This window comes from Aythya ferina, assembly GCF_964211825.1.
Source record: "Aythya ferina genome assembly, chromosome: 25".
Lineage (NCBI taxonomy): Eukaryota > Metazoa > Chordata > Aves > Anseriformes > Anatidae > Aythya > Aythya ferina.
Genome location: NC_140323.1, coordinates 2,469,542 through 2,496,586, shown reverse-complemented (window position 1 = coordinate 2,496,586; position 27,045 = coordinate 2,469,542). Strand labels below are relative to the sequence as shown.

Sequence of the window (27,045 nt, the reverse complement as noted above, 5' to 3'; positions counted from 1 at the left end):
GCCAGATACTATCCAAGCCTCTGTTGATTGAAGGGATGCACCTCCTGACGTAACTCCCATGGCATTAGTTTGCTTTCTGATTAGAGGCTGTGTTTTAGTGTCTCACTGCCTGTGAAGTGAATGTGTCCCACCTGCACCTGGTGTCCTCCGACAGCAGTCCCGTTCTCTACATTGTTCCGAGTACTGTCAGTAAAATATTTATCATGCAAACTGGACAACAGCGTGCACCACGGGGCTGTGATCGTTGCAAAGAACTGGTGAGTGGTGTGTGTTACACCGTCATGCAAATAAGCACACACACAAGCTTGGACAAGGTGTTGAGCTCAGACCTTTTGTTCCAAATCATATTTACTCAAGCAGTTTTTGTTGCATGTTTTCCAAGAAAAAAAAAATCAGAAAAAAAAATTGCTTTTTGACCCGATTGCAAGTTTTCATTTTTTTTCTTAATTTCAATAGAAATTCCTGTAGTTTTAGTGGAAGATATCCCTGCCCATGGCAGGTGGTTGGAATTAGATGATCTTTAAGGTCCCTTCCAACCCAAACCACTCTATGACTATGATTTAACACAGAGGTTGGAGAAGGGACTAGAAATTGTAAGCTTTTTGTTGTTTGAATTTTCAGTGGAAAAAATCTGCTTTTTGTTTCCAGATCTTTATTTATTTATTTATTTATTTATTTATTTAATAAATGTCATTATTTTTGAAAGATGTCGAGGACCTTTTTGGCTGTTCAAGTAGGGAAAACATTAAAAAACTTCAAAAGTGAGTGGAAATTTTAGCATTTCCCATCAAATGGTGGGGATTCCTCGACTCTGGTGAACCAGCCCCCTGCCTGCCCACCCCCGGAGCAAAAAGCTGCCCCTCGGGAGCAAGCAGCGGGAGCTCCCCAGGGGCTGAGGATGCTTTGCCAGGCAGGGTCAGCACCTTGTCCCAGCTGGAGGATGCCGCGGCTGCGAGGGAATAGAAGCAGAAAGGCTTACAGCACCACGAGGCTGCTGAGGTTCTGGAAGGCATAATCGGGAATGTGCCAGATCTGGTTGAGAGCCAGGGTCATGGCCTGCAGTGCTGGCAGGTGGTTCAGAGCTCGGACAGGGATCTCCGTCAGGGCATTATCGTCCAGCCACAGGTGACGCAAGGAGAGCAGCCCCTCAAAGCTCTTCTCGGGCACCACAGAGATAAGGTTTGCATCCAGGCGTCTGAGTGGGAAAGAAACAGGGTGGGGATAAGTGAGAGATTGATCCAGCATTGCTTTCTGTGCCCACAGCGTTATGTAAAGGGAGGTTTGGTGCCGAGGCGGGATGGATTGATGGCCAGGGAGATTGGGTTAGGCTGTAAGTAGTGATTAGCATGGGGAGGTCTCAGCACAAGGCTCCTGCTGGCGCCCTGAGATATTTGACCATCCGCCAAGGATAGTCCCTTCCTGATGGCCATTTAGTGGCCATTTTAAGCAAAACAGCTGGGCTGAATCCTTTTGTATGACCCCACCAGATGGACACTGGCTGGCTGTGGCTTGCAACACTTAAGCACAAACATCCCAGCTCATCCCCTGGGGCCAGACTTGCTGTGGCCCCGTAGCGCAAGTGCCCTGCCACAGCCCCATGTGGAGTGCCCTGCAGCCTGCTAAGCCCCACAGCCATGGGGTCTGCTGGAAAGCAAAGCACCATGGGCCAAATCCCATGCCAGAGGGAAAGGATTTGCCTGAAGAATGTGATGTACGTGGCAGCCGTGCTCGGGATCCTGCGTTAGGTCTGAACAGCCAGCGCTACCTGTAAAACCGTGGGTGCAGGAAGCACTGACAGCAAGTCAGACCATATGTCATGGCACAGGAATTAAGCATGTGCTCTCTGTGTTGCACATGTTCAGGCCTTTCTTTCTCCTTGATTTGCCAATTGCCTTTTTTTTTTTTTTTTTTTTTTTTTTAATCATCGTGGAATCCTTAGGGCAATTGAAAAGCAGAGATTTAATTTGGTTAGAAACTTTAATTTTTAAAACTGGTATTTTGTTCCAAAACAGAATGAGAAGCCAAAAATATATTAAGCTTATTATATAAAAAAGTAGTTTTAGTAATCGTCTCTCTTAAAGATCTTTTTTTTTAACGATGGTGAGCAGGGTATACGGTGTTATCTGTAGATTTTAAAATCAAAATAAAAGAGGAAAACCTTTCAAATTTGGATGAGGTACCAGGAACCAATTATAGCAAGGAGAAAGAAAAATTTTGATTTCCATCCATGGCTAACAGAGCCTATTTTGTTTACTCAATCTATCTAAAAGAAGGATCTCTGAATTCAAATTTGCAAAGAGAAAGCACTTTGCCTCTTATCACAGCACGAGAGAAGACAGTTAACAGAGCTGTCACGGCCCAGCCCTTAAATCAATGATCATCCATAAGAAGAAAGTAGTATATAAATTAGTATTTTAGCTATCAAAAGTAATATTTTTGACAAAAGTTGAACGCTGGAGCAGAGCCCCAGACTCGTGTTGCCCCCATCTCCACCAGACACTTGTTCAAAGAGCACACATCACATCTCAGAGTTCACAAACTATTTAAGTACGCCCATTTTGCCACACGAATGATTTTCTCCGAATTGCAATGCGCTTGTGTTGCTGCAAAGCAACGTATTCTATTTTCTGGTGCAAGGCTGTTCGGCTGAAAGGTTTTCACTCAGCTCTACTGATTTTGGAGGGTGAGCTGAGGATGACGAGAACATGTCACAACCAAAACTCAGTACAGTTACCACAGCGCTTGCATCTTTGCTCAGAAAGCTTACACAATACAGTGTATATCTTTATCTTGAAAGGATGGGCATGTTGCAAATTCTGCCTCAATTTACCTCCTATCACCCAGGCTGCAGTCAGCTCAGAGCACAGTGTTATTCATCTTCCTGTGAAGATATATTCAAAGAATAAAGAGCCAGAAAACAAACCCTGCAGCAGCTCAGGGCAAGATTAAAGAGCCTATTTGAAAATTTTCATCAAAATGTTTTGGGACAAACAAGAACTTTTTGACCAAAATTAAAACTTGTGTGGGAAATGTTAATCTTTGCTTAATTTTTCCATTCCTTCTTCAGCATAAGAATTCTGTTACTTTTTTGGCATCATAATTTGTTTTTCGGAAAAAAAAAAAAAAAAAAAAAAAAAGAAGGGAGAAGTACTGCTTACTTTTCACAGAGACATTCTTTCATCCAAATCCCTATATGTTTACTGAAAATTGTTTTAAAGTGAATGCTCTGTTTCAAGTTTAATTAATTAAAGAACAGACAATGAAAATATCCACTGAGAATAGTTATCATTTCTCAAAACCAAATTCAGCTCTCAGAAACGGAGATGCTAAAACAGAGCCACGGGCTGGTACAACACCAGGCTGAGCTGTCCACGAGGATGGTTCATGGCAAGGGAGCAGGGTGCTCCCAGCACTATTTAGCTTTCTGTCCCGCTTTGGTCATGAGCTCCTGGGTGAAGCCACAGGCACGAGCCACAAGAGTTTGGCTTCAGTGTGATGGTGCCCCAGGTGTTAGAGGAACTGTTAGTGCAGCCAGATTTGCTCACAGCTATTTAGCACATGCTCAGGAGGGGCACTTCCTTACATGCATGGTCCTGTAGGTATCAGAGGAGTGCCAGTGAGGTAGGATGGGTCCTTGGTGGATTTTCTGAGGGACTCACTGGCACTCAAAGGCATGGAGGTCCCTACCTTTGTTAATCCCCGTGGTTAGGATGGGGCAATAACTGAGATTCATCTAATAAGATTGTAAATGCTCCTGCACAGGGACCGGCTGCAGCTCCAAGCATGCTGCAGCCAGCCTCTGCTCCATGTCTCGTTCCCTCCTGTCAAGGAGAGGTCGCTTCTGAAGACTGAAATGAGCCCCAGGTCTTTTGTCTCTTCACCTCTGCCCTGGTGGCAGCGTGGCATGTGGTGAGGAGTGCGGCTGCTGCCCAGAGAGCCGCGTGCCCGGGGAGCCGTGCTGGTGAGCTCCAGCCATGTAATTGCTGCCTTAATCTGCTCCAGAGTGTGAAAACCAGCCCCCAGCCAGATTCCTCAGTGGGGTGAAAGGGAGACCTTTAATGAGCTGGATGAGGGCCTCAGAAACAACGGCTTGTTTGGCCCATAGCACAGCAAACTGCACCTATCTGGAGCTACTGAAGTTAAAATTAGGAACAGGGAAGTGTCCAGCTAAAGGCATTTCACCCCTGGCTGGATGGGCAGAGGATTTATCTGCCTTTGCAGCACCAACAAGGGAACAAGAACTAAGTGATGGCTGTGTTCCTGGTACCAAAAGGTCTCTGGATTGTTTAATTGCTCCTCAGGGAGCTGCTGGCTGTTTCTGGAATAGAGGTGCATTCTTTCTAATAAAGGCTGTGCATGTGGGGATTGCTAATTGCTATGGCTTTCAGACAGCTCTCCACTCTCTTCTGGAAGGAGAAAAGCTGAAGTTCTTGGCACAGAGTTGTTAGTAATTATATCAATTATACTAAACAAAAACCAACCCAACAGTTCTCTCCTTTCTTCAGTGTGTGACTCTGGCTCTGTAAGTGTTTTCTGTTATGATTTATACCTAAGATAATTGGGCCGATTAGTGGGTAAATGGGACAGCGCAGGCTGGGGCTGGCTCCTCACCTTCCATGGAGATGTTTTAATCTTTATTTCACCAAATCACTCAGTTGGTTTTCCTCACAAGCATTAACCCATTTGTTGCTAACAAAAGAAGATGTCTCTCTTGCGGAGCTGCTGGATGGCTTGGAAGTGGGACTTGAAGTGGTGCCTGCTGTCAAGCAGTGCTGTAGGTCTGGAGAGTGGATGAGACACACAGTGCTCTCCAGATGTCTGCATGGACAATATTTCCAACCGACTTCACAGGCTGAACTGAGAATCAAGGCACTACAGAGCATTATCCTGATCATTGCAGGCAAAGAGCTGATTTTAAGTGGGACATTCAAGAATGCTGGCACATCAACAGCTGCTAGAAAGCCTCGGCTTCTGGCTTCAGATCTACATCTACTACTGGTAATCATGGGACATTAATATGATTTCAACATGACACCTAGCCAAAACAAAAAATGTCTTAAAAGTGCCCAAATTTTACTCCATTTTTCGTTTTAAGGATTACTGGATTAGGGAGAGAGGGATCTGTTTTGGAAAAAGACCCTTAGCTCTAGGTCTAAGGTTTTACCTATGTGATCTTTGTTCCCTGAGCAGCTGTTCCCATCTGTGAGAGGAGCAGCTCAGCACCAATCTCTGAGCCCCATCAGCTGGTGCCTTTGCTGCAGCTGTAGCCAGTGGCAGTTTTGGGGATCCAAAGGAACCTGTTTGGGGTGGGAAAAGGGATCTTTTTCCTCATGCAGGACACTGTCAGATGTTGGAGTGCAGGGTATAGAGCCCGACAAAGTGCAGGATCATAGCTGACTCTGGTTTATGTGGGCTCTGAAGAGCCACTTTTTTGCTTTGAAGATTGTCTGTGTCGGATAAAATCTGTGTGCCTTCTTACCAAGAACAATCCAGAGATGGTGCTGGGAACAAAAACATTCATAGAAGGAACCAAGCAGGTAGGAAAGCCCTTTTCTAATCACAAAAGGGCAATAATGGGATATTCCTCCTTCCCAGTGTGCAAAAGAGAAGCTAAAGCAATCAGTGCAGCCATTCCAGGAGGTCCAGGTGGTGGTGGGGCTGTGTGCAGTTGCCAATGCAGCAAGCATGTCATAAGGTTTGTATTAATTCTGACAGGTCGAGCTATAATCTGAGATCTTTGTTTTCCTGTGCCACAGACCCAGCAGTTTCCAAGAACTGCCTTGTTTCAAGAACTGCTTCCAGATCACTTCAGAGGATGTACAAGTGCGTTTCCGAGACCTCTGCAAGCACATGCATCCTGCTGTTTGTAACAAGACTGGCAGAAGCGTGCAGCAGTGGATAACCAGAAACACACTGTTCCGTAGCAGATGTAGTGCAAAACTCAGACTGTGACTGGCAGAAGCAATTTTGCCCCAGTCTTTCCAGCTCCTTCTGGCTGTGGAGCATTTAGAGGGAGAGCTGCTGCCTGGAAGGCAATAAACGTGCACAATGCCATGCTGTCAGGGAACATCCTGACTTTTAATGCTGTTCTTCCTTCCTTGCACATGGTAGAGCTGATAATAGCAGGCTGTCTGGATGCCTTACACAGACCACGCACAGCAACTGGTCTGCAGTGTAGACTCTGTGATGTTCCCCTACAGCCCACAGCCAGGTCACAAGGGGACACTGGGTCCTCAGGTGCCCATCCATCCTCCCAGCATTTTTGCCACATATTGGGCTATTATTTCCCTTGATAAATTTGGAGAGAATATGCCACTGAAGATCAAAGGCAGCACTGGGGGTACAGGGCAGGGCCATTCTCCATTCAAACCAGGGAACAACTGTGCGTCTTCTTTATCTGTCAGCAGCAGAATATTCGGCATAAAGAAAGGAGGGTCTGGACAGAGCTGCATCCTTCGAAGGAGTGAGGACAGACCTAGCAGCGTGGTTACCCACTGCTCCCAGAGACAGCCCCTTCCTCGGGGAGCGAGGTGCTTTCTGTCTTCCCTGGCCCCAGCGTGCATGTGTGTCTGCTGAACAGAGCTGATCTCACCAGAAATGCCTAATTGGTGCCTTCAGGCAATCATGTCTCTCTTCCTGTCTGAGTTTATCTTGAAAGGCTCGATTGAGTTACCTCCTATCCAATAATAGGATCTAAGTTCCTTGTAGTAACATAAGAAGGAGATGATGTCACTGCAGCTAGACTTCTCTGATAACTTAGTAATGACTGGGGCCAACACCTCTGCTCCTTTCTCAGGCAAAACTCCCAGACACACTGAGTCAGTACCTGGCTTCTGAGCGCCCAGGGAAATTGTGGTGCAAGGCATTGAGGGCACAATGAGGAAGGATGGCTCCAGCCTGCTCAGAGCCACTCCACACCAGCCTGACTCCCTCCTCGTGGCTCCCCCAGAAGCCAGCTCCACGTGTGGGGCTCGTCCTGCCACGCACAGTGCCCAGTGTGGCCTGGACACGCAGAGGCACGAGGCTCTGGGTCCCAGGTAACCTAGGCAGGGAGAAAGGGCTCCTTCCATCAGCCGGTACCAAATGGGTGAGAGAAAGGCAGCCAGGGACTGCACTGCAAGACTGGAAGGTGGCAAACTGGGTTTCATCTGCTCTGTCCCTCGTGTCCTTGTGGTCGTATGGTGCTGCAGACACAGCAGGAGAAGGACACATTGCTGAACGTGGAGAGCGTTGCCTTGCAGGCCTGCTCCAACATGTGGGCTCCCTGCCCCTGCCACGGGAGAGCTCAGCCCTCAAACAAGACTTGCAAGAGTTCCCAGCTCCCTTTCCAGACCAAAAAGTCTTGTGAAAGCCATCGCAGGCAATGAACGAAGGTTCCGGATGCAAACACGTCCGCAGTCCGTTGGCTGGGGAACAGGACCAGGTGGAAAAGTCTGCAGGGCTCTGTTTGAACTGCAATGAGTCTTCACTCCTGACTTAATGGGACACGTCCCTCTGGGAAGCCCTCCATGAGGGATGCTCAGGAAATGAAATCAGAGCAATACCTAGACTCCACACAATGTGCCTCTGGTACAGACAAGAGGGCTTTGTTATCTCCAGTTGCAGACACCTCCAAAACCCCTCAGGTCAGAACCGTGTGGGAAGGACTGCCAAAATCCCTGTGCAACTACAGAAACTGCTGACAGGCGGGCAGCTGCTGTGCTGACTCCCTGAGCAGCACTCTCCCCGGGAGCCTGGCATTGTCCCCTGTGCCCAGAGAGAAAGAAAGTGCAGAACAAGGTGCAGAAAACAGGCAGAGACTAAGGAGAGTGGCTCAAGGCCCACAGAGCAGTTTGGGTCCTGCATTTTTTGGGGGAAACAAGGAGTTTGTCAAGCACAGGAGCTAGGAGCAATTGCTGAGGACGGAAGGAGCGGGACCCACTGCTCTTTGGGGTGAGGGGTTCTGAACACGTCCCTGTACCCGAGATCCCCTGGGCCAAGCAAGCTCATTCCTTGTGCTAAGTAAGCACCCAAAGGATGCTCCATGACCCTCCAATGCATCCAACTTTGTTTTAGAAGTGAAATAACCCTCAGCTGTTTAGCTCATGGACTATACAGGGAAAAAGCACTGGCCTTTGCTGACAACCTTGAGCCTTGACGGTCATGCATGCAGTGCACAGCTTCTCACTGAACACGTGTGACCCACGGCTGGCCAGATGATGCCCTGGAACTGAATGTACAACTGCTCTCATCTCACCAAGGCTGAGGCCCTCCTGGGCATGCCCCCTCTGTAAGTTACCAGGCTGTTTTAGAGGCATAGCAGCCATGGCTCCATGGGAGAGTCCCCTAGCCCCTCTCCAGTTGAGCCCCTCTCCAGGGGCACTATGTATGACTGTTAGGAGACATTGCTTGGACTGTCTACAGCCTGGGCTAGAAGGGCCCTCTCAGACCCCTACACTGAGCTCCCTCTGCCAAAGATACCACGTCTGATAGAGCCTGTCACACACGGAGCGGGCTCCAGCTGCTCCTAAAATGTTGTTTATGTGCTTCACAGCACTTGGCTAAAAATTAACTTGGTGTTTATCCTACCAGCACAGCTAGCAGTTCTTAAGCCTTACTTTAAAAGGTGAGACAGGTCTGTATAGCAACTTGTCACCTCTGAGCCTCACTGACCATGCCAGACAGCAGACTACGGGCTATTGCTGTGTCTTATGGAGGACTATATGCTGCATAGGTGGGTGCCAGTTTAAATATTTTGTTCATTTCTTATTTGCCTTGCTGTCTGCAGTTTACCTGAAGCTCCTCTGTGGTTCATCAGGAGTGCTTACACATTCAATGTATGGAACATCTGCAGCCCATCTTCCTCTTGCACTGACACATCTACTGTGTGTAACATCTGGGACACATCTTCCCTGCTGTGTGGCTGTATCTACTGTATGGAACATCTGGGACCCATTGTCCATCTTCTCTATTGAGTTGTCACTGGGGAAATGCAGCATGCCCTGGATACTTATGTGTATAAGTGAGTGAGTTAAGGTTCATGGGTATCCATAATAAAGGTCAATGGAAAACACATTGGAACTTACTGTATGAGTCATATGCAAGAGCGTGTGTGTGTGCAGATTGTGCACACACACACAAAAATAATAATCACAGCTCATATCCACAATGTTCTAGACACTGGGAGGGCAGTTGAGGTAGCATTCACCTTTTTCTGAAAGCTGTTACAGTCCGAGATAGGAACTGACAGGGCATAAGAGAGAGATATAAAGACAGAATTAATTTTCTGTGTGTGTCAGAGTCTCTTCTGAGGGATATTTGCTTGTTGAAAGGTGGGCACTGCTGTCATTGCCCTGTGAGCAAAGAAAGGCAGGAGCAGTATGGACGAGGAAAGGACCACCACTTTTAGCCTGGTGTAACTGATCTCTTGAATATTTATCCAGATGGGTCTCCTGGTTGCCACACTGGATTGCTAGCAGTCATGCATATAGAAATGTTTGGACGTGACTACCGTTGATATAACCTCTGCCAAGCCACGAGAGAAGTACAGCCAAGCCACCCAAGCTGTAGTGTGACCTCTTTGCTTGGGAGCACAGCGGGTGAGTCCCAGGAGTGCTGGCACACGACAAGGGTGTCACTCATCGCTGCCCCCTTCCAAGAAGCGCCAACCACAAGCTCAATGAGTGGTAAAATTAGAAAGTGAAGTCTCAAGAGAAGATTTGACTCAGAGGATTGTGAGGAAAATTAAAAGCTGACCATGACGGCCCAACTCAAGATCAATGGGAGCGGAAGAGCTTGCTCTCAACACATTTCAGGACAGAATCTCAAATGCTGTAAAGGGATGAAACTGCTGCTTTTTACACACTGCATACACAGGTATCCAACAAAGTCATGGGTAGAGTTTCTACATCTGCCGATGCCATTCTTGGGACCAGGTAGAAATTTATGCAGACACCTTATTTTTCTGTATCATTTACCAGCTCTATCACAGAATAAAAAAAACAGGAGTTACTGACATTCACAAAAATTTTAGCTGTTAGCCTGATCGACACTTTACATGCTTTTCTTCCTGGGAGGTGAGTGCAGGGACACTTCACAGCATGGACACTCATAAGCATGGGGAATTTGGACATTTCCTTTACAAGAGCTTCACAACATCTCATTACTCAAAGCCAGAATTTAAAGGAAAAGGGACAAGTGGAGGTGGGGTTTTATTGCCTTACCACTAAAGAGGGCTGTTCCTGGAGGATGATAGGTTCAACAGCTCGTGTGTGGTCTCTAAATCTTCCTCTCAAAAAAAGTTACTCAGGTCATTGTAGCAGGATAACCACTCTGTGTTTCATGCTCTTTTTATTTCTAAACAGGAAAGGCTCTACTCTGACCAGCTGAGCTCCTCTCACTAACAGGAGGAAAGAACATCTGTGATGTACCCAATACCCATGTCAGAAGCCTTTCTAATTTCTGATTTGCTTCCAAAACTGTGGTTGCAAATTCAAATCCCTCCAGGTCTGGAGTGCAGAAAATTTCTCCTCTGGTTCATGGGTAAGCTGCTCCTTATATTCGTATTGCTGGACAAGATGATATGCTCTGACAGCTTTCTCTGGGGGCTCCACAAAGGTGTTCTGGGTCATGTGCACAGCATCATGGGGGATGAGAGATGCTCAGCTCTGGTTTGGTACCCATGTTCTGATTGTGTGTTACCTTGGGAATTTGTTTTAGCCAGATGGAAGTGTGTGCAGGGGTGGGGAGAGGAGTGTTTTTTGCTTTCCAGGAGTAGGAAAAACACATCTCACCCGATGTTATTCATGTAAAAGTCAAAACCAGTTATAGGGTCTCTCTGTAGCCAATAGAGAAAATCTGATTCCTCCAGAGAGTGATTCAGCCACCAGACAGGGCTCTGAGATAACAGGGATGATTCACCCTCTGGAGATGCTGATCATTTTCCACTGATGACTAGCTGAGATGACTAATATCAAGATGGCTAAAGTCAGAGGAGACAAATCCACCTGATGAGCCTGAGGGAGATGTGGGCACAGCAGAGGCTTACCTGAAGGGAAAGATGGTTGCACAGCAAAGCTATAGAGGATGACTCAGAAGAATTTGATTTCTTTCCTGGCAGTGCTCAGGATCTCCCACCATGAGGGAAGGATCCAGCACTCTAGTCATAGCACCAGCACGAAGACATCAGCCTCCTGTTCCCAGCCACCTGGCTTCCCAGCTACAGACCTGACCCCGGCTGCTCTATTGGAATGCCAAATTCCGGCACGGCTGATCACACTGCTCTTCTTTGGTGGCTGGAAGATGGAGGCAGTGAAGCTGCTTGTTGGGTCCTACCAAGAACACAGTGATCAAGCCACAGTTTTGGTCCCTATAAGAGAATGTGATGCACTTTCTGCCAAGTGGATTTGCCAATGGCTTTTGAAAATGTAGTATTGCTCATTTCTGCAGTAAAAATGCTAGCACTCATGAAATGTTCTGGGGGACACTCCAAGAACAACTTGTCTTGGGGAGACAAGCTGAACAGCAGAGAAAACTGCTAGAATAAGCAATAAGGTCCAGACAAGCACTTTGTTCTTAGTCTGGGATACTCCTGAACCCAGGCCAGGGATTTGGATCCGGCCAGCGTAAGCAGAGGAACAATTCCAAAGTCTGAATCTTGAGCTTAATTTCTATTTTAATACAGCTTTTTGTCCTCACACCTGATCTAATATTGCCAAGCTATCGATCGCAGTCCTGGTGACACTCACAGTTCTGCAGTGGCAGCTGAGACAGGTCACAGTGGTTGAAGGGGAGATAGAGAGCAGCAGGTTAGATGGCAGTTACATCCATTTTCTGGTCCTAAGTTACATGGACCAGAAAAATTGTGTCTGCTCAAAGTCCATGATAAAAAGCAGTGACTTATCTGACTTTAGCTTAAAAAAAAAAGAAAAAAAAAAGTCTGGGGACAAAACCTCCACTGACTTAGCTGTGTTTCTCTCCAAAACCAGCTGCTGAGAAGAGGTACCTCAGGCCAAGAGGAATTTCAGAGATGGGGCAAGTTCTTCATTGCTCTTCCTTGACCTTTTTTCACTGTGCTCCAGAAAGACCCTGTAGCCAGTAAATCATGTCACAGGACTGAGGTGGTCTTGCCACAAGATAATTTCTACGCCAACAGATTGTAAGTCACTGCTAAGTTATGTTGACTTTATAGATTTCTGCTTTTTCCATAGCTTTTATCCTCTAAACACCCAGTGGAAACAACACCTTTCTTAAACCTTATTGTATCACACATGATTTATAGAGAAGATTATTGCTGTTAACAGCGAACTGTTAAATATCAAATAGATCAAAGATGTGAAATGAGGAATGAATTGACTGAGCTCTTCAGGCCATGCTTATTCCAAAGCCTTTTTTTTTTTTTTTTTTTTATTCCCTCTGTCATAAGAATTTATATGCTTGTGAGAATCTGATCAGGTGGGAAGAGTTTTCCTCCTTTGTCTACATCAAAGTCCATATGTTCGCAAATTGCTATAAGTCATTCTTTGCATTTTAATCTCTAGCCGTATGTATAAAAATAATGACCTGCCTTGAGGGACAGGGGATGAAATGCTCTTTATTGCATTTCCTTAAAAATCCAAAACATTTCTGCTAAAGATATCAAGTTGGAAAGCTAATAGGTTGGAAGAACTGGAATATCTTAGTTAGAGGTAAAATTTAGAATAGAATAGAATAGAATAGAATAGAATAGAATAGAATAGAATAGAATAGAGTAGAGTAGAGTAGAATAGAATAGTTCAGTTGGAAGGGATCTATGAAGCTCATCAAGCCCAACTGCCTGGCCAATTTACAGCTAACCAGAAGTTAAAGTATGTCACTGAGGGCATTATCCAAATACCTCTTGGACACTGACAGGCCTGGCACATCAACCACCTTTCTATGAAGCCAGTTCCAGTGTTTGGCCACCCTCATGGTAAAGAAAATAACTTGTGCACTAAAGTGAGAGTGAGGACAGGATCCCAGGGAATGAGACCTACTGGACCACTGACCACTACATGTGCAGGCTTTTAGGTGACCAAGATATTCTGGCCTGAAAGGAATGTCTCTTGCTTAGCTGCAGTTGCTTCCCTGACAGGCTGGACACAGGAGGAGTCACTAAGACACAGAGGAGAGATACAAACACTGTCAGCTGCTTTCCTGTTTGTTTCTGGGTACCTTTGCTTTAGCCAACATTCTGACAAGTCCCACAGCAGGACAGTCAATCCTTTTTGTATACAGGGACAGCTGAAGCCAGTGTTTCCCAGCATTATGGTGCATCTTGCTAGGGAGACACAAGAAAACGCAAAGTGCATTGCGTAAAGGAGTCAAGAACAGGCTGACCTCTTGCTGCAGGAAATTTCTGTTTCACTGCTCATGAAGGGAAGTGCTGCTGCTGCTGCTGCTGTGTGTGAGAGGGAATATCTCAGGGCAGGGAGCACAACTGGGAGACAGAAGAGATTGACGAAGGAGGTAAATGTAATGTGTCTAAAGATGTCTGGGAGCTATCTTTCAAATCTCATGTGCCACATTTGGTTTCTGTGCTTGCAAATGCAAAGATATCTGAAGCTGGACATGGGCTTTGTGTGCTAGAGGGTGCCAGGGCAGGGAAATCCCACACCAGGTGGGTCCAAGGCTCTGCCTGTCACTGACCACCTAGCCCACTTTCTTGGACTGTATGGCAAGGGAATCATGTATTTAACAGGGAAACAAAAATCCCGTTCTTTGGAAACACAGGGAACCAAGACAACAGACTTCCTTTTGTCTCTTATCCCAAATCTTAGTATTGATGGACTATGATATACGTGCTTTCTCTCCTCTGAGCAGGGTTACTAGCTCAGATATTTCTGGACAAATCCCTGCATGTACAGGTTAGGGGATGGGCTAAAGCCTTGGTAAACTCCCTGATCCACATGCCATGCTCCAAGTAGTGAGGATTTAATGAGGATACTAATTTTGATACACAAAATTAGTAGAATACACTGCTGCGAGTGATCCATTCCAAAGTGAGATGTCTGCATCCAGGAGGTGATTTTCTCCCCCAGAGCATCTATTTCACTCTATTGACCAAAGGATGCTGCTAAGATACAAGGAATTGAGCTCAGCTGGAGCCCCCCACACTGCCAATGTCCCCCTGGGAGTTAGATGACTTCACATGTGTTAGTGTCTCTATGCCAGCTATGTCCAGGTTCCCTGGGGTCTCTGTGAGGTGATACGCAGCCCCAGGTTGCTGTGGGAGGAGAAAGAAGCTCCCACAGGCCAGGAGATAAATTACTGGGTGCCTTTTTTAGCAGGGAGGAATGTGACTGAATGCTTTATGTCTATGCTGCTCTCTCACTGCATCAGCAAACCTGCCCTGGTCCTAGGGATGCCCAAAGTCAACACCCCTCAGCTGAACCAGACACACACTAAGCACCTTCCCAAAGTGCTGATCTGCCAGAAGCTCCAGAAAGAGCCAGCTATTCTCATCACTTTCCATGAGTATTTGAAAAAGAAAAATCAAGAGTTTATCTTGATCTCTTAATCCACCAGGTTTCTTTTCTCTTTGCTTTCTCTACCTCTGCAAGCCTGGTAATTATAATTTACAGCACCTGCTCACTTTGAAATACCTTGGACTCCTTTTGCCTGGCAGAGGAACAGACACAGTGCCCATCTGCTTTAGGTAAGTGCTCACAAACCACAAAGTCGTTAATTAGACTGACACACGACTCTTCCAGAATACACATGGTATGTTGTTACTGCACCTATAAACCACCGGTAACCAGATACCCTGCCAGGGGATCACAATTGGATCAGAGCATGACGTAAGGTCTTGGCATCCCTTGCAGGGCTCAGAGCATTGCCATCAGGTGTGCGTGTTCTTTCTAATCCTCCCCACTGGGCTTCCCAACATGCTTCCCAGATAAAGCAAGCCTCCTTAACACTCAGTAGGAGGCTTGGTCTCCAAAACTTTGTATTGTCTTATTTTGAAATCCAAATTCCTCTTTGTATTCATCCAGTCATCCCCGCCAAGGTCTCCTTCCTGACAGCTCAGGCTCCAGGCGGTGATGCCTCCACATCCTGTAGCTGACAGGGAGCAGGGCAGGCCTGATTCGGGCCCCACAGGCATGGCTGCAGCTTCAGAGGGCCTGTGGGGAGGGGTGTTTGTGAGGGCAGGTGTGTCTGACGGGGATGGGAGCACTTGGGTGGGTTTGACACTTGCTTCCTCAGACTGGCTGGCATCCACGTGGCAGAGTGAATCACGAACACCTCTGGTCAGGCAATGCTGAGCCTCTGCAGTGGGTGCCTCCTTCTGGAGGAGGAGTGGCGCAGACCACATGCAGCCCCTGATGAGTGGTGATGCACAGTAAGTAAAGCTGGCACAAAGATCTTGGTTAGCACAGGAACTGATGGGAAATGGGTACCTACAAATGCTGTTGTCACAGAGTTGTGTTCAATGGTCTGAAACCTCACCTGATTTATTGGCCTTTGCCAGTTTGTGTGTGTGGGTGGAAGCCCTGTTAATATATTTTAAATATCACTTGCCCAAACTCAAGCCTGCAACTTCCTTGGGTTAGAAAATATACTCAGGGAAGAAACAGGACATCCACTTAGAGAGTATCCAACAAGGGAACTTCCTGACCCCCTCATCTAAGGACCTTCCATTTCACCTAAGATTGCCTGAATCTAATGTCATTTTTTGGCATACTGTCTGTCCTGTGAAGGACTGGAATTTAAGTAACTTAGGCTTTCTGAGAGCCAGTGTGTTGCATCTAGGCTAGTAAAAATGAGTGCTGTTCTTCCTGGCTCTCCCATTGCTGGCTCCTGCATCCCAATGTGTGTTGCATCCAAATGCAAGACAGCTGTTGCATTTGGAGATAACTGGGGTTTATTGATCATTACTTTTCACTTTCCAATTTCAGAGGCTCCATTGAGGCTTTAGGGCTTTGCTACATTTCTGCTCTAACCTGGCATTGTGCAGGCAGTAAATACCAGCCTCTCCCTGTCCCACGGTGGCTAAAATGTCTCACTCTGTCTTGCTTGTTCAGCTACCTCATCCCTTGAATTTCCTTGTAAATCCTACTTATAGAGCTAATCTCAAAACAATTGTTCTCAGCTTCCACTTAGTTTGGCTGCTTCTGCTGTAGGCCTGAGAAAAGACTTTTCATATTCAGAAGTCTGTCTTTTTTTTTCTTATGTCAGCTTGTCCATAAGAGATACATACTTTCCCTTCAAATCCTGCCTGAATTCCAGAATGACGAACATGGACATCAAATGCAAATATCTGAAAGAGTAAGAAAATAACCAGCACACAATCCCTTTCTGTCTAGTGTAGCTGTCTGCTCCACCTCACTCCTGTTGGCTCCCATTTTCACCTCCCTTTTCTGCTGCCCTGTTTAGAATGTGTTGCCAACTTGCAAGACAGATAGTTAATATTCCGTGAAGTGCCATGCTAGTCCAGTAACTCATGAACTGTCATGATGTGGCATGAAGCCACTTCCCCTACTGAACGGAAAAAAATAGTCTCTGGGCAACACGAATACACTGGGTCTCAGATAACCTGACCAGTAATGCTCGGAAACCATGCTGTGGTGACCTATGGGTGTTCCAGGCTGGCTAGGTTTTTTGGCTATGAATACACAAGAGTCTCATAAACTTGTGGAAAATGACTCAGATATTAGAAAAAGAAGAAAAAAATCTCTCTAACACAGACCTGTACTGGAGGTTCTTGGCCTGAGGCTAATTACTGTGTTTGGAGAAATCATGGCAGCACCGCTGATACTCAAGCAGAGCATCTTAGCTCTATCTTAAGACACATTGATTGTGCACACTGAGACACTCTTGCTGTGTCACCAGTGAGGGATGAATTTTGATGGGTAAATCAGATGGGAGTGGGGCCCAATGATCCTTGTGGATCCCTTCCAACTCAGGATATTCTATGGTTCTATGAGTCTAGTATTTACAATTATCCTTCTCCAAGCAGAATGCTGGATTTGAGGCCTCCAGAAACTGCTTCCAGGCAAATTTCTATGACAAAAGGATGCAGTAAGAATAGGGCTGAAGTTAAGGATTAGGGTTGAGGTTAATTTTTCAGTGGTTCAGTGTGAAAACCTAATTCAGAAAGCTCTTACAGCTTTGGCAGTGCTATTTACTCCAGCTGGGCAATTACCAAACAGACCTGCCCTAAATTCAGTGCCACTACCAGGATCTGATTGCAATTATGTTTATACCCAGGAAAACTGCATGCATTTCAGTGACGTGGGATTTTTACTGAATATGTTAGCACAAACCTGCTGTAGACATAGTTACTTTAAATGAAAAGCATCACCATGAAAAGCTTCGGTTCTTCCCATGGCTGAATCACTAAAAGTGTTTTAAAGCATTTTATGCTCTTACATAAATACCCTTTGTCTGGGTAAAACGGTACAACTCACATGTTGACAGACCTAAGTTTCCTCTGTGCTACCCATCAGGTCCCTTCCCACTACAGTCCACAGCGGTGAGGAGGAGCCCCTTCTGGGTGGATATTTTCCAGCGTTCCTTGAAATGTGCATTGGCTCTGGTGGCCTTTTCGTCGCTGTGCACACATGGGGAGCTGTAATTTCAACATCCTTTACCAAAACAGTGTTCCTTCCATGAAAACCGCCCTCTCCTCCCTTCTATGCTAAGTGACAGTAATCTTTGCTGTAATTGGAAAAGAAAAGGAAGAAGGGACAGAACATCCCTGACAAAGGAACTAATGACTCAAATGCTGGGAAGTCCGGGCCCCCAAGGGACTGTGCAGCTTGCAGCATTGATTCTTAATGACTTACAGAGATTGGAGGTTTGGAAGATCTCTCAGTGCCTCTGCAGGGATGCGACTCAGCTGATTGTTCTGCAACATCCTATAATTAGAAAAAAGAAAACTTTGTTAAAAAATAAAATAGCCTGACACAAAATGGAAGAGATTGCCTGTTGTTTCTGAAGCTGCAAAGCTGCCCTGAACCCTTGGTCACCCAGGGCTCTTAGGCAAGCTTGCAGGCTGCAGGCAGGCAAGCCACAGTCCAGGCTGCCCTTGGATCCCAGGGATCCTGGGGTGAATCTTGTGCTGCTGGGGGATCCACTGGGTGGATGTGAGGTAAAGGGACACCTCCAGAACACGTGTTTCTGGTGAAGGGATGTGTTGGTGCGCTTCCAGGTGGGTTTCTGGGACTGTGCACTCTTTGATTGCTGGAACAGCACCGAAGAAGGATCTGTGCTTTCTGTGAGTCCAGAGTAATACCAGTGCCTTCAGCTGATCTGTCTCATATTTATACTTGTGTAAGTCATCCTTCTCCCAGCGTCAGTGGTGATTACCTCTGCAGAGTCTATGGAAACTAGCCTGTGGGTAGGTTTCTTATTCAACTTTTGAGGCAGCTGCAACACAATGGTTGAGGAGCCACTTCATAACAGTTTGCTAAGGGGCTTTGCAGCATTTGCACAACTTGCAGCAGGAGCTGGGGCTGTAGTGGAAAATAAAACAAGCCAGGGACTTCAGAGAGTAATCTCTGAAGAGATCTGTTGGGCTGAACAAGGAGGACCCAGGAGGGGCTTCAGAAATGGTAGTGAGCATAGGACATGGAGAAAGGCCATGGATGCTGGAATGACTGCACAGCTTACAGAGGACCAGGAGAGAGACTTGATGACAGCCCTCCTGCCCCAGTGGCAGGTGTCCAAGTGGCTCTAACTGCAGGTAAGGTCCTGGGGTATTTCTGATTTGGTCAGCCATTGTCCTCCTGGAGCACCACGCATGAATTTACTGGTTCATCGGTACATGAATTTACAATTCATCGCTGTGTCTCTGTAAAGGGCCAGGTTTTTGACTCTGAACCAGCCTCATCCTGAAACCTTCCCTTTCCTACAAGAACTGCGACATCATGGGCATATACTCTTCTGGATAAGAGAGAGAGACACATCCCAGCATGGTAGCTGGGCAGGGGAAAGTGCCTAAAGAAAGGAATGTTTTACATAGCTGAGGTTTCTATTTCCAAAACCTTCAAGGAATGGTTGAAGATGACATGAAAACAGAATTAGTGCTTAGGGGCCTGTCGTAATTACTACCAGTGTCAAAGGGACAGAGCATGGCCTTAATAGTGAAGGGCAGCCCAAAGAGTTTTGTTGCAAGCAAGGAATTTTCTCTTTGCTGAGAGCGGTTGCTTTACTACAGAAGATTAAGACATCTGTCATGAAAGGAAAGTTGGAAAAAGACAGTTATAGGGACAATCTTTTTAAAAGGGAAGCTGTAGAGAGCTACAGGCCACACAACTCCTCTTCCATTTCTGGAGGAAAATGGGGACTTAGTATAAAGTTATTTGTATGCACACAGGAGATAAAACAGGGAAACAAGCAACAGTCATTTAGCATGATGTTAGCTTGATTTTAATAAGACATTAAATGCTGGCATGCAGAGCCATTTTTATGAGCAGAGGGGACAAGTTCAATGCAGTACAAAAAAGCAGCAGAGAGGCCACACTCAAAATGAAGTTGCCTCTCAAATGAAAGACACATTTAAGGGCTTGTAGGAACTATCCTGGAGCTGGCATTGAGTGTTATTGTGAAGGACCCAAGCAACAGCTGGGAGGGGAGAGATCATCAGCCCTGGTTCTCCTTCCATGCTTCTGACAGGGGTCTGTAAGCCTTGTGATGGATGCCACAGGTGCTCTGTGCAGCCCAGTGGGATGGGGATGCTCATCCAGGCTGACAGCTCTCATGCAAGGGCCAACACAAATTCTTGGGTTCCTGGTCCTGCACACAGGTTTGTTTGAATAGCTGAGTTGGGGTGGGGAGATAGGACACTGATTCCTGAAGTCCAGTAATGAAGGAGAATGTGTCAGATCTGTTAAACATCAAAATAATGCACAGCTGGACTCTTGATACAGAGTGGGGGTTCAGGAGTCTCAGTTGGTGGGAGTTTTTGTGGGACACACATTGGATCTTTATGAAATCTGAGCTCAGTATTTAGACATGATCGGCACAAGTATATGCTGTCAAAATTAAAGCAAAACCGATTGTCATATTACTGCTGGTTCCTTTATGCCTCACCTCTGTTACAAGGCCTTTCTCCAACCAAAAACACAGACAGAGAAGCTCTCCAGACAGATATTAGCATGGGCTGGTTCCCATACCACACCGTTTTGGTGCAGACAAGCAATGTTCAAGCAAGTGCATCATAGACCTCTGAAACCACTGGAGTGCTGGACAGTGCTTGTTTCCACAACCACAAGGCAGCTCCGGAAGTTTTTGGATGCCTGGGCTGGAGCAAGCCTTACAAGGCACATCATTACCTCCAATAACTCATCATCAAAACTTGATACAGAGAGGCCAAAACCAGAAAATAGCTCCAGACAGGATTAGACAAGTTCCTCGGGGACACGGCCACCCTGGTTTAAACAAGAAGTTCTTCATTCAGCCTCAAGCTCAGGAAAGCCTTAGTTCTACTCACTGGGAACTCTTCTTCTTTCTTTTATAAAAGGCCCTCTCAACATAGCCAGAAAGAGGCTGGGCTGGCTCCCAGGTACAGCAGAGGGACAAAAACAAAAAGCTTCCTTGGGGGTCTCCTCCTTTGCTGTTGTCCCTCTGCTGTACCTGGGAGCCAGCCCAGCCTCTTTCTTGCATATCTACAGTCCTGCCGCTGCCCATGGCTGGAGACAACACCAGTTTGGCTGAGGGGAGCCTGCTGTGAGCCTGGGACCTGTGAACAACTCCCCAGTGCTGTGGCCTCCTGAGGCCCAGGCACTGGGCTGTGCTGCTAGACCAACAAACCCAGTGTGCAGCTCAGACAGACACATTTAGAGACATTGCCATGAGGGCCAAGCTTCAGGCATGCCAGGGTGTGTGCATGGCAGATGGTGCTGGGGACACACTGGGGACCCACTGTCACCCGGGTTTGGCTCTGTTCAGGTGACCATAGTGGAGCTTGCAGACACTGGCAGCCACGGACACGCAACCTGCCATCCACAGCAGGTCAGTCTGCCTGGGGTCAGCATAAATCACAACGCTCCAGGGTGTCATGTTTTATTTTCAGAAGTAGAAGGTTTATGTGTTGGCAGAGACCACACCTGAACAACCAGAAAAAAATCCTGGGATCAGGTCCCATCACACCAGGATCCTTGCACAAGACAGTCTCAGCAGACTTACAGCCCTCAGAGGTACAGGCCTGTGCATGATGAAATGTCCCCATCTGGGGAGGCTGAAGTGACTCAGCCAGCACAAAGGGCTGTTATTGCTTGAGGCAACTGTGCCTGGAGCCTGTATTAAAGACATTCCAACCTCTGCACGTTCCTCTTCCCTCCCCATGGGAGCGTCTCTCTCTTGGATGTGCCACACCATTCCCTTTGTCTCAAAGACATTTCTGTTCTGCACGGACTCAGGGTTGTCAAAGAGGCAGGGCCTGTCTGGGGATTCTTGATGTGTGCCTGGCCATCTGCAGACCTGCCATCCTGGGAGCAACATGGCCTTTTTGGTGGTGTTTTTGATGTGTGTTCACCAGCCAGGTTAGTTAGTGCCTGTTCTACATCACCTGAGAGGCTGTGATGGCAGCTCAGGGTGGGATGTGACCAGTGCAAGTGGCCACCGGGTGGCTCATGCAGAGCAAGGCTGCTCTTGTCAGGCCTACACCTTAGAATCATAGAATATCCCGAGTTGGAAGGGACCCACAAGGATCATCGAGTCCGACTCCTGGCACCACACAGGTCTACCCAAAAATTCAGACCCTGTGACTAAGTGCACAGTCCAAACGCTTCTTCAACTCTGACAGGCTTGATGCAGTGCCTATGTCCCTGGAGAGCCTGTTCCAGCGTGTGACAGCCCTCTCAGTGAAGAACCTCTTCCTGATGTCCAGCCTGAACCTCCCCTGATGCAGCTTGACACCATTCCCGCGGGTCCTATCGCTGATCACTAAAGAGAATAGATCAGCGCCTGCCCCTCCACTCCCCCTCTTGAGGAGTTTCCTCTCAGTCTCCTCTTTTCCAGGCTGAACAGGCCAAGTGACCTCAGCTGCTCCTTATGCATCTTCCCCTCTTTGCCCATCTTTGTAGCCCTCCTCTGGACACTCTCCAACAGTTTCATGTCCTTTTTGTACTGTGGTGCCCAGAACTGCACACCTTGATGGAGACGAGCCGTGGGCAGCACCCGGGCAGCGCGTGGCTGGGAGCGGCTGCGGGCAGGCGCTGGGCAGTGCTCACACCAGTGTCTGTGCGGACATGCTGTGGGCAGTGCTGGGTCTGCATGCTTGCACAGGCTGGTTGAAGCTTGTTGAGGAATGGCGCATGGGGTGGGCCGTCCCCACATCCCCAGCTGCCTGCTGGGCTGCCAGGTCTGCAGCCAAGAGGATGCATCCAGGCATTCTGCCCTCTGCATTTCGGGGTGAGGCAGGCTCAGGTTGTGGTTGTACTTGGAGTCTTTCCCTGCCGAGTTTGGTGTGGGATCCCTTCTTGGCTACTAAGTACTGCTGTTGCTGCAGCATGTTCAGCCAGGAAAATAAGAGGCCTGGCAATCCTGGCGGAGCATTTAATGAGGGATATGTGTGTGAGGGTGGGATCCGGTGTGAAGCCATGGCAGCACAAGATGGGCCACACATCAGGTTAGGATGGAGTTCCAGCCAAGGAACATGGAGATGAGGGGTGTCCAGGTGGCTCACGAGGAGTTCTGGAAGGACAGGGCAGTTTTCATTTTTCCAGAACTTCTGATTAAGCAACATATTCTGCTGCTCCAAGGTTGGGAGAGCACAGACTAAGGAGGTAGTTTTGGACAGAAAGACCTTGGCAAAGGACACAAACAGCCAATGGAGCTGATTTCTACTGATGCTGACACTGAAGCATGGATCCTGGAGCACTGGCCTTCATGGGGAGGGTGGGGGTTGGTTGTGCTGCTGAGCAGAGCCCCTGGGAGAGGTGCACTTACAAAATCTCTTTGCAAAGGGATTCATTCAGTAGAGAAGACCACAGAGCACCAGCTACCACTGCTCAGCACCCTTCACTGTCTGTCTGCACTCAGCTGAGGGGAGCCAAGGAGGCCACATCTCACCTTGCCTTTGGTTCGGGCCCAGAGATCAGCACATGAAGATCTTGGCACATTCCACCATGTCACGGTGTTTTGTTGGTAGCGAAGTGCCTGGCTCTTTACCTGCTCTCTTCCAAGTCTCCACACACCTGCTTGCCTGGCTGTACCCCTGTATGGTTTTTGCACAGGCCTATCTTTATGGCCGCTTTCCAGGTGGTTTCTGTGCAGTGAAGCAGCCGGAGGAGGCAAAGCCAAGAATCTGGTCCTGCTTCCAGTAGCTCTGGGATTCACTCTGAGGGCAGGGAGAGGACCATCTGCACAGGCAGGTTTGTGGAGGAATTCCCAGGGTGTTTCCCATCCTTTTTTAAACATAAATTAAGTCTCTGGAAAGACCGGGAAAGCACCAGGCCCCTTAACAGCTCAAGATGCATGCAAGAGTTTACTTGTGGGCATGCACATGACTGCAATGAGCTCTAAGGCCCTAGCCCATTAACATTAATTACCATCCCCAGCTCCCAGCTTGTCTTCTTGAGGGACACCCCTGTCACCACAGGCCAGAGCTGTGAGTGTGGTGTGAGTCAGCTCCTGAACACCTGCAGGCTTCAGCTGGGCATGGCTGGGGCGGCCATTCCCACCTCCAGCCATGCCTGTTACCTGTCACACCTCAGCCAACCTGTGTCAGAGCATGCACATCCACGGAGGCAATCTGTCCTGAATATCCCTGGTGCCATCGGCTCCAAAGCCTGCTAGTCCTGTCATTCAGGTATGGGGAATATGTATTTCCTTCCTTGTTGCAGCAGCTGCTTGTCCTATACGGATTACATCTGTCCTCATTCACCTTTCCTTGAGGGTAAGTAACCTCAGCTGACTTTTTTTTTCCTTTAGTTCATCACCAGACCCCTGATCCTTCTCACTGTATTTTAATAAAAGTGATTTTTTTTTTCTTTCACTACCGGACTACAGGACCCAGTGCCCTATCACAGTGCCCAGTGCAGGACCAGGAGCCCGAGAAGTTGTGTTGGTCCTTGCATGGGAGCTGTCAACCTGGATGAGCATCTCCATCCCACTGGGCTGCACAGAGCACCTGTGGCATCCATCACAAGGCTTACAGTACCCTGTCAGAAACGTGGAAGGAGAACCAGGGTTGATGATCGTGGACCTGGCAGGGCAGAGCTTGTGCAGGAGATGCAGGAGGAGGGCATGGGCACATTTACACGTGAAACACCCCCAGCCCTGCTCTGTGCCATGGGGGAGCAGTGCTGTGTGAACACCCTGCAGGTCTCAGTGCTCGGCATTCCCACTGTGTCTGCTGATTGTGACCCTCCTGAGCCTTCTGCCCTGTCTGCTCTCCCACTGCCCCATGTCAGCAGGACAGTGTGGCCCAGCCAAGGCTAACCCAGCACAAAGAGGAGCAGGAGGATCAGTGCTGGTGTGCTGCTCCTCCACCCCACCTCACCACCCCCAGCTCAGTGTGCATCTGACACGTGGTGAACAGCCTGACAGGGGACTTGGCCTTCCCAAGTCCACTTCTCTCCTGATTTTCCATCGAACCAGGATGGTTAGGTACAAATTCAATGCCTTGGCTGTATCAAAAGTGAAGAGACAAGGACGTTCCTCCCTGTTCCTCTCTTTTAATACTTCACATCCCGGCATTTCTCTGATCTTTCCTGCCTCATGGGCTTTTCAGATTCCCTCAACAGATACCTCCTTCAAGATGTGTGGTTTGTTGTTGGAGATTAAAGTGCAGAGAGAAGCACATGACTGCAGGAGTGGTTATACTGGTCCTAAGGGAGCAAGGATCTGATCTGGATGGGGAGCAGCGTGACAAGCAGCTCGTGCCACCACAAAATGCTGTGCTCTGCACAGGACATGGATGCAGCTGGGGCCAGACTTATGCTCTCCAGCTACTTTACATGACCAGTTCAGAGCACACTTCTGCATCCTCTGGGCTGCTGCGTGAGGCACACAACTCACAGAACTCTCACACTTGGTTATCCTCCCAATATCTGTCCAGTGTCCATGATGACAGTATCTTATAAATCACTGCACTTTCCAATTAGCCTCACATTTCTCCTAGGTCCTGTTGGATTGAAGCTGCTCTCTTTTTCAAAGTGCTGGGTCAGAGGGAGATCTCAGGAAAGCCTTCTCACCAGGGAGACCTTGCTCTCAGGAAACATTAGGCTTGGATGGGAGCTAAGAAGAACAGAGAGGGAAGACAGGGCGGAGAAATGGCTTGGGAAGGGGGAGCAAGACTTTCTGCTCACTCCCAGAGCATGGGATCAGGGTAGGACAGCACTGCGGTCTCTCTCCGGGCTCTGCTCTGTATTCCCTCCAACAAACAGACACCTTTTCCTACAGGAGGCTTTGGTAATTTTTATTCCCCTACCAAATGAGTTTGTGGTGCTGCTGTTGTAGGCACCCTACACACACACTCTTGTTCCAAGGAGATCAGAGCAGGCGGCCTTCACCTGCCCCCTTCAGCACATCATGCTTTTCCTTTTTGCTGAGCAGAAGAAATCAGTGAGAGTCCTCAACCTTACCGAGAGCCCTCCTGATGTGAATAAGCTGGATGCTGTCCTGGAAAACTTTCTAGTCCTGTTCCAGCAGATCGCATGGGTCCAGCCTATCTTCTCCACATCCCTCAATGCTGGCCTCACTGTCATGGTGACAGTGATATGAATGCAGGTGAGTGCTGTTCCTAGAGGAATAGGGGCTGCAGAGCACTCACAGCTAGGTCCACCAGTGACCTCAGTCCTGTGGAGCCCTTGGTATTGTTACAGACAGCAATAAGAGCCAGGGCACGTGGCAGCACAACATATACCCCTGTAAGCCTGGAAAACCAGAAAAGCATCAGAGGCTTTGTAAAGTGAAAATCTCCCAGTGAAATGAGGGCTGGCAGTGAAGCAGGGATTTCTCTAAATGAGAGCCCATGGCAGTGGTGTAAATTTAGGGCAGCCCTGCAGCCAGAGGGTTGGTATGACAGCCCGGTGGTCACCCTGTGAGCTGTGCACAGCCTGGCTGAGAGCAAGGTGTTTTGTCCTGAGGCACGAGGTCTCCAGCTTCAGCTCTGCCTCTGTCTCCAGTGCTTCAGGCCTCTCCTTGCAATAGGGTCGCTCACCAACCTGCTCCTCCTGGTGTCTGTGAGCCCATCTCAGGCTGGCAGCGGGCAGAGGCAACATGCTCCTCTCATTACTGCAACCTGCAGGGAGCCCTGCTGGCACCGGATGGGAGGCATCACTCTTATATTCTGCATCAATAGGTAGTTACCTGGGCCTGACACAAATAGAAATTGATCAAAAGCGGCTTTAAAAGCTCCTGAGTTCCTGGAGTAGAAAGTTCCTCTTGTTGAAATTGGGTGGGAGAGCTGCGGTTTTTCCTCAGTTCCTTTGATTTGTTGCCTAATGCAGGGGATGGATAAATCTCTAAGCCCTGAGATTTAGGGCAGGATTCATACTTTACATCTTCAGAAGATGTAGTAAACAGCCCTATACTCTCTAATCCTGGGAGCAGGTTTGTACCTGCTCACTCTGTATAAACTGGACCGGCTACAACAATTTCACATTGCGGCTGAGTTCAAAACATCCCCTTGGGGATGAAATGTTTATTGCAGGAGATTTTTTTAAGATGGTGCCTGAAAGGGAGGAAGAGGGACTCCCAGCTGAATACCCTGCACAGGCCCTGCGGGACTGTCTCATGGATGCAGAAAGCTCCAAGGGCAGTGAGACACCCCTGGCCCATAGGACAACACTCAGAGCTTCCCAAGGGTGTGAGAAGCCCCAGCCCTTCCCCACAGGATGGACAGAAGTGGGTGGCCTCTCTGAGGCCTTCATTTACTGGGGCAGTGCTCAGGCATGGCCCCGATGGCTGCAGTGCTCCTGGACCTGGAGCACTGGTCCAGGAGCACTGGTCCAGGTCCCCCTCTGGGCAGGCTGAGCTTGGGCTACCTGAGCATCCCACTCTTCTGGGGGCAGGTCACTTTGGAGCCACCGCATCTGAGGGATGCCACATCAGGGGATTTGGCAAGTTTTTACACAAAATGGGAACCTCTGCAGATTC

The 27,045-nt window shown here is 48.0% G+C and overlaps 1 protein-coding gene across 2 annotated transcripts in view; it reads right to left on the bottom strand.

The window, feature by feature from the left end:
* Positions 1–27,045, bottom strand: part of LGR6 (leucine rich repeat containing G protein-coupled receptor 6) — a 125,292-nt gene that overhangs the window by 42,070 nt on the left and 56,177 nt on the right. The window contains exons 4-5 of one of the 2 annotated variants that reach the window (XM_084497888.1): positions 17,784–17,855; positions 980–1,195 (exon numbers count right to left, since the gene is read on the bottom strand). In XM_084497888.1, coding sequence (XP_084354014.1) covers positions 980–1,195; positions 17,784–17,855 — 288 coding nt within the window. The remainder of the gene's footprint in view (positions 1–979; positions 1,196–17,783; positions 17,856–27,045) is intronic. The other variant, XM_084497889.1, reaches the window with a different exon arrangement.